Here is a 13,343-nt window from a genome sequence, read left to right as displayed (position 1 = left end):
ATTTTTCAAATGAGGGTTATGCCATGCTGTGAGAAAACACCTCTTTATATTGATCAGATGAAATCCATCAGAACCTTCAGGAGAATGACTGGAAGAGATTTGCAAGAGTAAAATGGTGGTTTCCCCCCAAAAAATCTCTACGAACACTCTTGTTATCTGATTCTTCATGCTCCTGTATCAGATCTGAAAGGAAAGCATTTTCCATCAGTTATCAACAGAAAAATATCAGAAGGTAATAATTCTCATGGAGAAAGGTAAATTGTACTCATAACCAGTGAGGGGAGGGGGCTTAAGAATGGTAAACCTCTGATTTTATTCATTGTTAGATATAGCCCCAATGACACAGTGTAATCAGTTTTCATCTTCTCATGGATAATAATAGAGCTTTTAGTAATACCTGATACTACAAACTTCAAATATTCAAGTTTTACTTGGACATTGGAATCATCCTTAAAGTGATGACCTGCTCAGTGATCTGAATACTGGCACCTAGAAGAGTTAATTCATTTGCATCTTCCAAGAGTAGTTCTATACTAACCTACTACAGTTTGTTCCAGGTCCACCATAATAGCCCGTGGCACGTATTTTCTAGTGCTTGTCTCTCTGAAAAATGTGGCAAAAGAGTCGTCGTCGCTGGGCTGGTCCCTGAAGGTGCCGTCTGGCTGAATGCCATGTTCCAGACAGAAGAGTTCCCAACATGCGTTGCCAATTTGAACTCCAGCTTGACCAACATGAACAGAGATGCACTCACGCTAAAGGGGGAGATGGGGAAAAAGGTAAGAACCAGTGAATATCTTGAGTCTATAAGCTGATCTCATCTGAAAACCCAAATCAGCCACTGGGTTTTTTTCTTTTTTATCTGAATACAAGACAAAAAATGTACACAATTTTTCATGACTAGATTAACAGAAAATATTCTATACTTATTTACGAATAGGAACATGAATGTGTTTTGCTTTGTGTAGCAAGAAATAATAATCATAACAATTAGAAATTTGCAGCCATACCTACACATATGTACGGCAAGTACATGTTCTGTAGCGCATGTAAACTCATATGGACAGAAAAACTGTGCATAGATACACAAAATGAACTACAAGAGATCCCAGCTAAGGACTATGAGCTAAGTCCATTTACTTGGGACAAAATACAACTATGCTGTCTTACTGATCTATAGATAAAACAGAAGGAATTAATTATCTTCTGATCTCTTAATCTTCTTTTGAAGATGTGAGCTGGAAAGGTGGAAAACAGGTTTGTACAAATTAAGGTAAAGTAACTAGAATTAAAGTACCTAGTACCTAATTTAATATCAACCATTGATTGCTTCAGTCCATTCTCCAGGCATTTTAATTCAATTTAAACATGTGAAGAGTTAACTTGATACTCAAGAGAAGTCAATACTCTTCATATGTTAAATTAAATTAATATCCTGAGAAATCATTCTCATACATACACTTTTGTAGCCATTACTGTTCAGTCAATAACCAGCTTCTAAAATGTATATTACTATGTCATACACATAGGCTATTGCGAGAAATCTGAAATACAAAATAAAATATCACATTCTAAAAGAAAAATAAATGTTTCTCCTTCTCTAAGTTGTTATGCAGGCTCTCAGGTACTGTGAATGTAAAGGGTTCTCTCAAAAACACCATTGCTAGACACAGTATTTTTGAATATGGCATTTTTGGCAGGTGATTCCTATCCAGTCTTGGAGAATATCCATGAAAACATCCACATTTCTTTGCTCTTAACCTTAATGCTCATAAGCTAGTATGAAAAAGCCATTAATACAGTGTTTAAATGCATACTGTATTTAAAGTATATAAAATGTAGCTTCGATTCAAAAAGAAGAAATAAGCTCCAACCTCATCTTTCTTTTTCTGCATATGATATAGATCATCCTTTCCTTAAAATGAATTTATTAACACAAATGTAGCTGCACATATTAGACTTGATTTATTTATCAGGAGGCTAATACAATAGTCTACTGTAGCCTGCAAGCAACATTTGTTGCCTCAAAAATGAACACATACTCCCCAATTCTTTTCCTTTAGAAATTTCCTATCTAGATATAATCTCGATAAATCCACTGTAGCCTACCAGACCAGGAAGATATGGAAATGCTCAGATCTGCACACCATACAATCCTAAGGATTCCAGTTTATGAACTTGCTGAACAGTCAAAGAGGATTCTTAATCCCTCATCCCCTCCACAGTACAGAGTGCCTGAATATAGTACTTGGGTGCCCATTCCCTAATTCCAAGCCAAACTGAATGTCTCAGTGTTCCATCAAAATTGGATTCTACCTGATACCTGAAGACAGTGAAACAAAAGATGGACTGGATTTCATAAATCCTCTTAATCACGCCCTGAGTTTTCCAAAACTACATGGGTAAGTGGAAGCAATACAGCCCATTTCATTTATATTAAAATGATACTGTATGTGGATTTTCTGGGGTTTGGTTTTTTGGGGGGGGGGGGGAGGGGGGAAGGGATGTAGTAAAACTCAAAGAAGATTAAGGATTTTTTTTTTTTTGTAGCTTGCCAAAGTTTGAATATTCTTCTTCATTCATCAAGAAGAAAACCTTACCTAGTTAGGTGAAGGCAGAAGCTGTTTTCTGAATGGAAGCTTTTTTTTTTTTTTTTTTTTTTTTCCATTATACTATCTGTCCCATAAAAATAGCAGCTCAACTTGTCTCTCCCTAGTCAGCTTCCTTTCTCCTGAATATTCAAATTCTACTAGTTGGTCCAGCTCTCTCTGGTAATCTCCCCTGATATGAAGCTGCCCAGCATTGATAGCCATTCTTCCCCGCCCAGCCCCCTAGCCAGGTACAGCATGACAAAATCTGACAGAAGAAATATCAGTAGAATCCCAGAGAATATTTAAATCTCAATTCCACTTTAAATTCTTGTCTCACTGTCTTTAATAAGTCTGGATCACAGGTAGCCTACCACCTGTATTGAGGTTGGGGTGATACAAAACCTGATGTTAGAGTTAGAAGGGACATTAATTACAACTTACTTTAAGCTTCAGCCACACTGAAGCTTTAAATGTCTATGTTATTTGAAATATATGGTTCATTAGTCCACATGGGTACTACCCTTACCCCGGTAAATGTTGAAAAATGTGCATGTGATAGAAAGTGATCTCAAGAGCAGAGTTGTATTAGTGGACATTAAAAATAAAATTGCTCAGAGTAGAAGGGAGTGGAGAGGAAATAAATGGCAGGAAATTGATTGGTAAGGATTCTTTTTTTCTATCTTGATTTTAGAAGGTAACTTCATACGCCAATGTGAACTGTAAGCAGATACAATTCCATAGAGAAGGAGCTATGCTGCTATAATTACTGAAGAGACGGATTTCTGTTTTGTTTTAGCAGATTTTGAATCAGAGGATTTGAGATTTGCTTTTCAGTCTGTAGTCGAGAAAGGGGTTGCTCCATCTGTACAGGCATCCAATTTTAATTTTTGAGTGGAGACTTTATACTGTGTAAAATGACCTTTGCAGAGTACCTAAGCTACCTAAACACCTGTTTCATGTTTCCATTACATTTGGCAGTACTGTGCAAAGTAGAGTTGTACAGTGAGACTTGAACACAGGACTAAAAAAATATGAAGAGATAGTGACCCCCTTAAAGTCAATCAAGAAAAATAAACTTTGGATTATTTTTTGAAACGGCAGCCACCAGGAGTTTCACATAATTGCATTACATTTGCTGATTCTGTGCTACAGAAATAAAGAGACAGGAGTAGCAGATGCCAAGTAGGAGAAGAAAAAAAAAAAAAGCACAAAATTCATCTTCAATTCCTCTGCTTCACTTGGCACTCCCCTGAGGATGCCTCTATATCGCTGTTTCATACAGCCACCCTGTGTGTGCTCTGAACTCACTTGCTCTTTGTGATCCTTTCTTCCCATTTCATGACCTAGCAGTGAGGTCATGGGCTTCTGACACAAACACTGATGGTCACGAGAACTCACACTGCAGACCCCTTCGAAGCAGCCTTAAAGGGGGAGACGGTATTCATATCTTCTTAGACTAAGGAATTGATCATTTAGTTGTCTCTGTGTTTTGAGTCTCTAATTTAGGACACCTTACAGAGCTCAGTGTTCCAAAACTAGGCATTCAGCCCTTTCTTAAAAAGAAAGAGAGGCAGGCTTCTTAGGTACTTAATCTCAGCAGTCACTAACCACTTCTGAAAAATTAATCACACATGCAACTTCTCTACCAATATTCCACATCTTTTACTTAGAAAAAAAACTAGTTAATTTTAAAGTGATGACTTTCTACTTAAAAGGTTCTTAAAAGTGACTGCACAATTTGGGAAAACAGCCTTTTCATCGTCAGATGGAAGGCAGTCAGTTTTCAAACTGGGAGCACTATCCAAATATTAATTTGACATTAGGACTCTGCAAGAAGTGATAAGGAAACAAAAATTTATGTGAACACAAATACACTTTATCATAGTCACTTTACAACATGCAATTATTTCATTATAGTGCCATTTTATAAATCTGCATTTACTGGAAGTATTGTTCCTTAAAAATAACAACAAAAATAAATATGAAGTTTGAATATCAGTTGAAAAATGTGACTGTACAGCCCATTATTCTTTTTAATATAAACTTTTGAGTGAGAAGGATCAGTCCCTCCAGCTGATATCATCTTCCTCTCCTCTGCAGGGATGGAACACAGTGTAGCAGAGCTACACTTTCAACTTTGGGTTGTTTATATTCTTCATAAAGTTAAACAAGAACAGAACAAAAAAAAAAAAAATCTCTTCCTTTCAACAGCTGCAGATCTGCAAAAATCTGGAAGCCATTTAAAGACTCTAGGAAATGTAATAAGCTAAAGCACTACTGTTTATTAATGAAATTGGTATGGGCCAACTTGTCTATCTACACCAAAGAGTATTGACATAAATACAAGCAAAGTCCTAGAACTGCTTGCATCTGTGTATGTGAGGGGAGATTGGATGGGAAACAGCACTGACTTTTGTTCTCAGTATTTACTAACCTCATGAGAAGAGATTTTTTTTTTTTTTTTTTATTACACTTGAAAGGCTTTTGGTAAGATTCACCAGCCAGTCAACTACAAAATCTTGGAACATAGTAGGAATCACAGAATAAAGTTCCCCAGTTTATGTTATCCAAGACATGAATTTAGAGAACTGCAATGGCCTAGGAAGACCACAGATCATTAACATTCATCTGTAGTCCCATTCACCTAGTAATAGTCCTAACACTGAAGCAAAAAAGTCACTTCAACTTTCCCACCTTCACTCAGATGCTGACCAGAGTGGGTGGAAACAAAAGGCTAAACACATTGCTCATCATTTCATGAAATACTGATGCGTTTTCTTACCATGGTGTCTCCTGTGGTGCTCACTTCCCGTCTTGATTTGAAGCAGCAGCTTTAGTTACTGATGTTTCTTCTGCTGTTTTGCTCTAAGCAGCCTGGTGGAAGGAGGCAGGGCATTCATCCCTTGCTGGCCAGGGCCCTGCAGCATCACAGAGCAGGCAGGGGAGGTCACAATCTCCCCCAGGCAACCTTCCCATCTCACTACTCACCCATTACATCATCAGGCTGCCTTCAAACAAACACAAGCCCCTGCCCCAAGTTTGTTCTTAAGCAAGTCTTCCCAGTTAATTCATCATACTAAACCTGGTTATAAACAACTTGCAACTATTATTTGTAACTAGAACTTTTAACATATGGAGTGCCTTGACAAATAACAACTGGTTTTCTACAACTCTCTAACTGATGAATATGCTACTGATAGTTCATTTAAGTGTAGAAGATTGTTTATCCTTGGTTATCCTTGTCACAAAGACACAATTTTAAAATGATGTCACCTTCTGAAACAGTGTTGATGGTCAAATTTTAACAGTGACAGTGAACAGAGTTGTTTAACTTGGGCAAGTTTCACCTACTGAAATGAGTCAGGTTGGATGACAAGGAATTCCGCTTGGCTGACTACTTCAACTGTGAACAAAGTACACTAATTAGCTTCTTGCCTCCTAATGCTAAGGCAATAAACCTCATCTTTCTGTCAGTCAGGCCTTATCTTTGTCAGGTCTGTTCTGCCAATTATAGATGACTATTCTTCAACTCTTCACCTGCATAGAGTATGGGGCAATATAAGTTTTTTGCATCCAGTAAGAAGGTGGCAAAGCAAAAAACAGAACCATCATTTGCTCTTATATCTGGAAATACCTAGCAGAAAGTTCACATATACATAGCACATGCACACACTCTCTCCCTGGCAAATATTAAATGGTATGATTCCCTTAGAACAACATATGGCTACTACATCTTTTTCACACAATGAAGTGAAAATTCAGAGAAAAATACAACTAGAAATAAATAACAAATATTTTATTCTTGATAATACTGATCTTGGCCATCCAAAAGTACACCCAGGCACTTACATTATTAAAAAAACAAAAACAAAAAAAATCCTGCATCTTTCATGGAAAGTATTAAGCATTTTCTTAATGTAGGTCTAAAATGTAAATACCAGCATGATCACTTCATTAGATCTAGTCAGGCAGTTATTCACAATGAATAACTCCTCTACTTAATTCAAGTATGTTTGTATGATTAGGACAGATAATGACATTTCCAGAAGTGATCTGAAAATTGTGAAGTATCAATACATTAAATGTGAGAATTTTAATATACTTAATCACAGCACAAATAGGCACCTCTATGAAGAGGTAAATCAGTAGTCATTTTTATTGTGAAAAATAAATATTGCATTTTTAGTATTAATTGAAAAAGAGGTATCTTGTTTCTGCCTTCTTTCCCTTTCATGATGAATTAAATATAACACAAATGCAAAATCAGTAGTAGTGAAAAAAAGTGGAGGTTGCCAAATCATACATTCAATCTGATTTTAATCAATGTCCCAGGAAATTAACACCTACGACATTTAACAGGATTCTAAACTTAACATATGGTCTCTACATACCACTGGTCCCAACTCTACAAATGCAACTGTGCTAACTAAAAACATGAATAGAAAACTAGAGCAAACAAGTTGTTGCTACCCAAACAGTCAAGTATTGGTTAAGATTTGGCCTTCCTTTACAGGGAACTTTGATATTTCATTAACTGCTTTACAAAGTATTTAGAGTTAGGTCCTGTAAAACAGGGGGCCAGTAGATACATCATAGTTGTTATTGGAAGAGCTCAAATCTGGACAGAGCCCGTATGTGTTTGATGCCATCCATTTTCCATCAAGTGTTGGACACAAGCTGGAACACTGACAGCTGTGACAAAATTCACAGAGCAACATCAGTATATTCCCTATATGCACAGGGCACACAAGAAATAATTTTTTAAATATAATGAGGATGAAGCATTATGTGCTATTTATCCTGCTGTAAAGTCTTAGTTTTTATTATGAGACAACTAAGCAAGGTCATTACTGCATTCTACTTTCATAAATGACTTGCCCCAGTTTATCTCACAGTACTACTGGAGTATTTCTCTCTATTGGGATACTTCAAGAAGAACTAGACATGGATTCATTTTTAGCAATGCAAATGCAGACTCTTTTCAAAGTGGTCTGATAGACAGCAAAGCAATACAGCACACAGCTTGAAGACATCAACTCTGCTATCCTTTTAGAGAAGTAACCACCACCTCCATATAAAATTTTTGCTAGGGAATTACTGCTAGAGAAAAGGGAACAATCTGAAGAGGACTACTGTTGTAAGAAACTGTGCTGGGATCTATATTGGCTACTTACCACAAGTTTGGTGTGTTGGATGGAGCCTACCAAAAAGGGCTTATTTTGCAGTTTTGGCTGTTACCAGTCTGACTCTTCTTGGCACAGCTGCTGGGATAGCTGACTACATTTGCCACAAAGGCTCCTTGCTGCCAACTTGTTTTCTCCACTATACATACAACTTGCTTCAGTAGAAACAGTGTTTAAAAAGGTAAGTGAAGTGCTCTCTCCCTTGTACCGATATGATAGGTGGATAGTTTGAGGAGAAATGAAATGTCTAAACCTCCAGCCTTTGCCCCTAGGAATCCTAATCAGTAGCCTGAAATGGGGTCAATCTGGTGACAAATCAAAGTATTCTGCAAAGACAGTTTTCTTGCCACAGCTTTGGGGAAGGTTTGGGAAATATCCTTCTACCTATTCAAAACTTTTCCTCTAAGTGACAGTAGCGTTGATAAATGGCTTTCATCTAAATCAAGACTTTAGGTATGGTGCAGGCAGTATTCTAGACATATGGAGGCTTTCTGACATCTAAATAAACATAACAAAACATAGGGAAACACTTAGAGTAAAACAATGCAACAACTTCAACTGTTTACTAAAGTCATATTTTAGAACTTAGGCAGAGTCTAGACAATAATATGGAATATAGTTTATATATATACATATATATATATATGTATATATAGAATCTATTTCCTTAGCACCACATGCTCCTAAAAAATTTTTATGCATTAGGCAAGCACAAAGTGCTGTAATATGCATTTTGGAACAGTAAGTGCAGGACAAGTCTTGGTGTCCCACTACCTTCATTTTCTGGCTTAGATACAACTAAAATCAAGAATGCCTATATGAGGAGGTATCAATCAAGAGAAACTATAACTTTCAAGAGGCAACAAGGTTCCATTTTCTATTTCCACATGCATGTCCCAAATCCCATGTGGCAGGAACTGGGCTTTTCTGACAAAACAGTGTTTTCCCCTAATTACTTGGTACTTTATCATCTTTTATGGTCCTGCCTCCAAGAATGCTACTTCCCTTGTTCAGAGAACTGCCCGACATTTGCAAGGATGGAGCCTTCTTCCAAAACATGTCAGTGAGCCTAGCTCACAGCTAGCTACACAACTCTCACTGAGGAGGTATATCCAAAGCAAACTATTTTAAAGGGCTTCTTATTCAGTTCTAGGTTAAGGGAGTAGTTTTAACCAACTATTTGATAATATGATACTGCAGAGCCAAGCAAAGCATGTGTGGGTGGGGAATACTTGGCATGGTTTCAGAATTCGTACAACAGTTCCCTGTCTGAAGAAAGGAAGATGTCATCACACAGGAGTTCACAAGTGGCCATCTCAACAGGGACACTGATCTCAACAGTCCTTGAAGAGCCCAATGAAGTCCTCAAGACAAGCTGACACTCCTGCAGCAGCATAAAAAAAAACCCCAGGTACTGTGAGGTTAACCACTTAGTCTTGAACCAGAGGCCTGCGGACTGGAGAAGATACAGCTGCCCAAACCTGTCGGAAGAGGTGGACCAGTCTGTAAAGAAACGGCAGTGATGTGGGAGAAGCTGCAGAACAAAACAAAAAGCAAAAGAGCTTTTCATTATAAGACAGAAAGCTAAGATACACTAAACATTAAAAAAGGACTAATCCCAACCAGCGTTAATGAAAGGCTAGGTGTTTATTTCCTCCTGTTCAGTTCACTACTTGGGCCTTCATCTCAGCCACTGCTCCCATTCCTAGCAAGCTTTCTTCAGTATTTTCCAATGGATTATTTGTGAAACAGCAATAGAACATCTACCACCCAGTAAAAGGGGTATCTTTAGACAAGGGGGACACACATCCCCTCTGCTCCCCAGGAGCCACCCACATCATGGGACCAGCCCACTCTTCAGTGACAGCACAGGCATTACTAGTGAGAGTCCAGCACAAGCAGAACAAACTCATGAATATGTTGCTACCCTGGGCAACTCTCTGCTTTCCTGACAAGACAGCCCCAGAAGGCGATCACTCTTCCAGAAGGCATTCACCTTGTAACACCTGAAGCTGACTGAGACAGAGGTTGGGTCTAGGACAGCTCAGCCAGGCTCTAACAGTCTGCACCCTTTTTGTTGGAAAAAGCTGAAAATGAGATAACTGTTTACAGACAACTGCTTTTGGTGAGTTACATCTTTTTACACAGACTCCAGATGGAAAAATTAGAAATAAGCCTAAAAAATAAGTTCCTAGACACCCAGTTCTTTTGTGTCTCCCAAAGACAACACATTTACAAAGACCAAATCTATCAAAAGCAATCATTAATTTCTTCTCTGTAGCCATAATGGATTAGAAAAAAAATAAGAAATCTAAATCCTGTACCTGGGTCTAATCTCACAACCACCAGATATAGCATAAAAGCAGCCAAGAGCATCTTTTTGTAAGGAATTAAATAGAAATGGCTTGACATGGACCTCAGTGCTCTACGGAACAATCTCAACACGGTCAAGAGCTTTTGGGACAGAGCACCTAGAACACAAGAACAAAAAGGCTGTTAAGGCAAAACTGAATGAAAAAAAAATCACTTAGAATAGTCAGTAGAGGTGCCATCCATCTCACCTAACTATAGACAGACAAGCTTAGTTTGATCGCATGAGTCTCTTTTATACGAAACAAAGAGAAACAATACAATTTTAGGGTACAATTCATTAGCTCTTTTGTGGGCATTTAGTTTAAGATGATACGAACTTATACCGTAGCAGTACAAACACCTCTACTATGGGACAACTTCAAATGATTTACAGTTCTCGAGGATAAGTAGTAGTCTAAATGCCGTGCATGACTTGCTCTACATGGGCTTAACCATTAATGGAAAAGAAGCAAAAACTACACAGATCCAACAACACGTACCCCTAAAGGATGCACTTGTTAATTTTAGTTACCTGTTTGTACTTTAATACATTTCAAAATAAATGTTTTAGAAGTTTGAAAATAATTCTCATCTTCTGACATTGGTGGAGACTAAATCCCCTCTGTAACTGTCAGCACAGGGATCAGCAAGTCTTTCATTGCCTTCTGTGTTATTTTCCAATCCTTCTGTGACTACCTCATAGCTAGTATGTCCTGACATTATTATTAATACACAGTTACTACTTGCTACACTTTGCTAGTAAGGGACCTAACAATGCTGGTTAGCTAGTACTATAGATCTGTTAGAGCTAGATATCATGGGCTTTATAACACCCAGCTGTTTGAATGAATGCTGCTAACTCATTTAAGGAAGTGTTCCACAAGGTGATCAGATTGTCATCTCACTGGTAAAAGGAAACACCACTCTACACTACACAGCCAGAGTTGGGGGTGGGGGTGGGGGGCGGGGAGGAAGAGAAGTGTCACGGTTGGTAACAGGATACGCTATTTCCTCCCTAAGCCACTGTTCTGAATCTGAAGTTGTACAGCAACAAGACGTGAAAACTGTTTCCACGCTGTGTCCACATAGGATGGACTACCCCCAATGCAATAGCCACCAACAACCAGGCTAAGAACTAAGTATAATCACACACAGAGTGCAGAACAATTCTTTAAGGATTTACAGACAATACCCCAACAACTTTGATGCATCAAACTATAGCCCCTCTACTTCGGACAGTAGGAGAGCGCTACAACAAACAAATGGCCTGTGAGCAGCTTTTACTCTTAGAACTTTTTTCCCTTCTTGGCATGACAGTGACAGTTTGCTGTCTGTACACACTGCGAAGTCCCAAGTACTTGGGGAAGCTGTCTCACTGATAGGTCTAGGGCATATGTTGGAGTTCTGGGATGGACTATCACAGATTATAAGGAAGGCAACAGACAGTCCATAGTTCAATTTAAACTAACATAAATCGTATACTGTGTTCTGTTTCTGTTTTCAATTTTCACAGTACTTAACGATACTTAGATTTGTAAAACTTAGGAGAAAAAATAAAAATTAAAAAAAAAAAAGGAAAAGCACAAACAATGAGGGAAAGCCTACCCAGAACTGTCTCTCTTATGATGTTCTGCTGCTCTTCAGCAGTTGAGTGCATCACTTCCTGTCGAGTCCACTGACATTGGCTTTCACAAATGGTCTTGAGAAGTGCTAGCTGTTGTGCACTGTCAAAAACATCGCAGCCCCGTACAAGCTCTTCTGCCCCCTCAAACTGGCCCAGGGGAAGCAAAACACGCAACAGATAGAGCTCCAGCAATGAACCATACTCAGGAAGGCTCTTATTGGTTATGTCTCTCAGCCAGCTACTGCCAACCTCCAGCATGATCTGCGGCTCTCTCACTCTGCTATATAACAGGATACTAGAACACAAGAAGGATAATTTAGAAAGATGTAGTATTTTGTAATATTTGAGATGACTGACAGTTATGACTCACAAGCAGCTATCATCACGGCAGGTGTCAAGGTCTACACTCTAGACAAAGGAAGACAGATTTCCGATGGGCAGTAGCCACGGATGTTACTCTCTCTGAGTCACCCTTTTTGTTCCTTATCACCCTAATGCAGTCTGCTGGCCAGTGGGCATGCTCAGGCACACACAGGTCCAGATGCTCCAAAGGCAGCATCTCAGCAGGCTCAGGGTGGCTAGCACCTGAGTAAGCACTCAGGGAACAAAAGGGTCTGCAACAGAAACTAATTCAACTGTTTTAAATTTGCTTTTCTTCTCAACATCATGCTTGTCCCAGGTTCCACTTTCATCCCCGTCTACAGTGTGCAAAGTGAAAATATCATACGCTATTCTAGGATGGCCTATTACTAATCCTAACTATTGTAAGCAATGTGTACCTGGCAGCCACAGAGAGAAACTCACCACAGCTCCAGAATTTTCGGAGGCAGATGCTCGGGGACGTGATAGTACTGCAGTACCCAAGACAGCACTTCCCGCCACCGGTTCATCTCCGCCAGGGCCTGAATCCCCACAACGCAGAGGGAGCATTTCACTTCTGCAGAGCTGAAAACGAGAGACGGACACCTGAATGAGCGCTTCTCATAGCCAGGTCTCCCCTTGCACCTTCCTGAGTGAGCTACATCCTTGCCTAGGCGACCTGTTTGTCTCTGACAGCACTTTCCTTGTCCTCCCTCTTAAATCATCCAGGCCCAAGAAAGTGAGGTTTCCAGGCACACATCTCACCCCTCAAGCAAGCACGAAGTCTTTCTAGTGAAATAAGTAAATGCAGATGGGTTGTTATCAAACAGCAGCCAAAGCAAGCCAAGCTTTAAATGATCGCTATTTTTTTTTAACGACAAGTTCCCCCTTCTGCTAATTATCTAGCTATTAAAAAGCACACCACGGGCCGCCGCCACCATTACTGCTAGTACAGGTGACCGGCTGCCACGCCAGGAAACAGGTTATTGCGCCCGCTCCGAAGCCCTAACTAAAACAACGCGAGCCGGACGGCCCCCACCTCCCGGCGGCGGCCGCGGCGGGGCCCAGGCTGTCGCAGCCGGCCTCGCACCGCTCCAGGGCGGCGGCGAAGTCGCGGTGCAGCACCAGCAGGTCCGTCGCCTCCTCCAGCAGCCAGGCCGCCCGGGCCGGCACCGGCGGCCCGGCGAGGGGCTCGCTGCTGCGCAGCGGCGCCGCCGCCGCCGGCTCGCTCCTCAT

At 39.8% G+C, this 13,343-nt stretch overlaps 2 protein-coding genes and 1 long non-coding RNA gene across 5 annotated transcripts in view; 1 reads left to right on the top strand and 2 right to left on the bottom strand.

Annotated features, from left to right (window-relative positions):
- Nucleotides 1-2,408, top strand: part of LOC134148601 (uncharacterized) — a 23,583-nt gene extending 21,175 nt beyond the window's left edge. For all 3 annotated transcript variants that reach the window (XR_009960242.1, XR_009960241.1, XR_009960240.1), the window contains exons 4-5: nucleotides 548-776; nucleotides 2,061-2,408. This is a non-coding gene — a long non-coding RNA (uncharacterized LOC134148601). The remainder of the gene's footprint in view (nucleotides 1-547; nucleotides 777-2,060) is intronic.
- The window catches only part of LOC134148588 (tubulin alpha-4 chain-like), a 10,882-nt gene extending 3,037 nt beyond the window's left edge, over nucleotides 1-7,845 (bottom strand). Inside the window, exons 1-3 of the mRNA XM_062590889.1 lie at nucleotides 7,763-7,845; nucleotides 5,371-5,506; nucleotides 539-752 (exon numbers count right to left, since the gene is read on the bottom strand). Coding sequence (XP_062446873.1) covers nucleotides 539-752; nucleotides 5,371-5,373 — 217 coding nt within the window. The 5' untranslated portion in view covers nucleotides 5,374-5,506; nucleotides 7,763-7,845. The remainder of the gene's footprint in view (nucleotides 1-538; nucleotides 753-5,370; nucleotides 5,507-7,762) is intronic.
- PEX26 (peroxisomal biogenesis factor 26) lies at nucleotides 6,370-13,343 on the bottom strand. Its single transcript, XM_062567594.1, has 5 exons — nucleotides 13,147-13,343; nucleotides 12,552-12,692; nucleotides 11,729-12,042; nucleotides 10,096-10,242; nucleotides 6,370-9,305 (listed from the first exon to the last, which is right to left on the bottom strand). Exons 1-5 carry the CDS (start codon nucleotides 13,341-13,343, stop codon nucleotides 9,202-9,204), a joined length of 903 nt encoding a protein of 300 aa, XP_062423578.1. The 3' UTR covers nucleotides 6,370-9,201.

Source organism: Rhea pennata, chromosome 1, assembly GCF_028389875.1.
Source record: "Rhea pennata isolate bPtePen1 chromosome 1, bPtePen1.pri, whole genome shotgun sequence".
Taxonomy (NCBI): domain Eukaryota; kingdom Metazoa; phylum Chordata; class Aves; order Rheiformes; family Rheidae; genus Rhea; species Rhea pennata.
The sequence above is the reverse complement of the archived record's forward strand: the minus strand, read 5'-3'. Positions and strand labels throughout refer to the sequence as shown.

Coding starts and splice junctions, on each gene's coding strand:
- PEX26 (XM_062567594.1), bottom strand. CDS start 13,343: ATGAGGAGCGAGCCGGCGGCGGCGGCGCCGCTGCGCAGCAGCGAGCCC. Junction 12,043..12,551: donor CCGAAAATTCTGGAGCTGTG/GTGAGTTTCTCT, acceptor CTTGTGTTCTAG/TATCCTGTTATATAGCAGAG. Junction 10,243..11,728: donor CATAAGAGAGACAGTTCTGG/GTAGGCTTTCCC, acceptor CTTGTGTTCTAG/GTGCTCTGTCCCAAAAGCTC.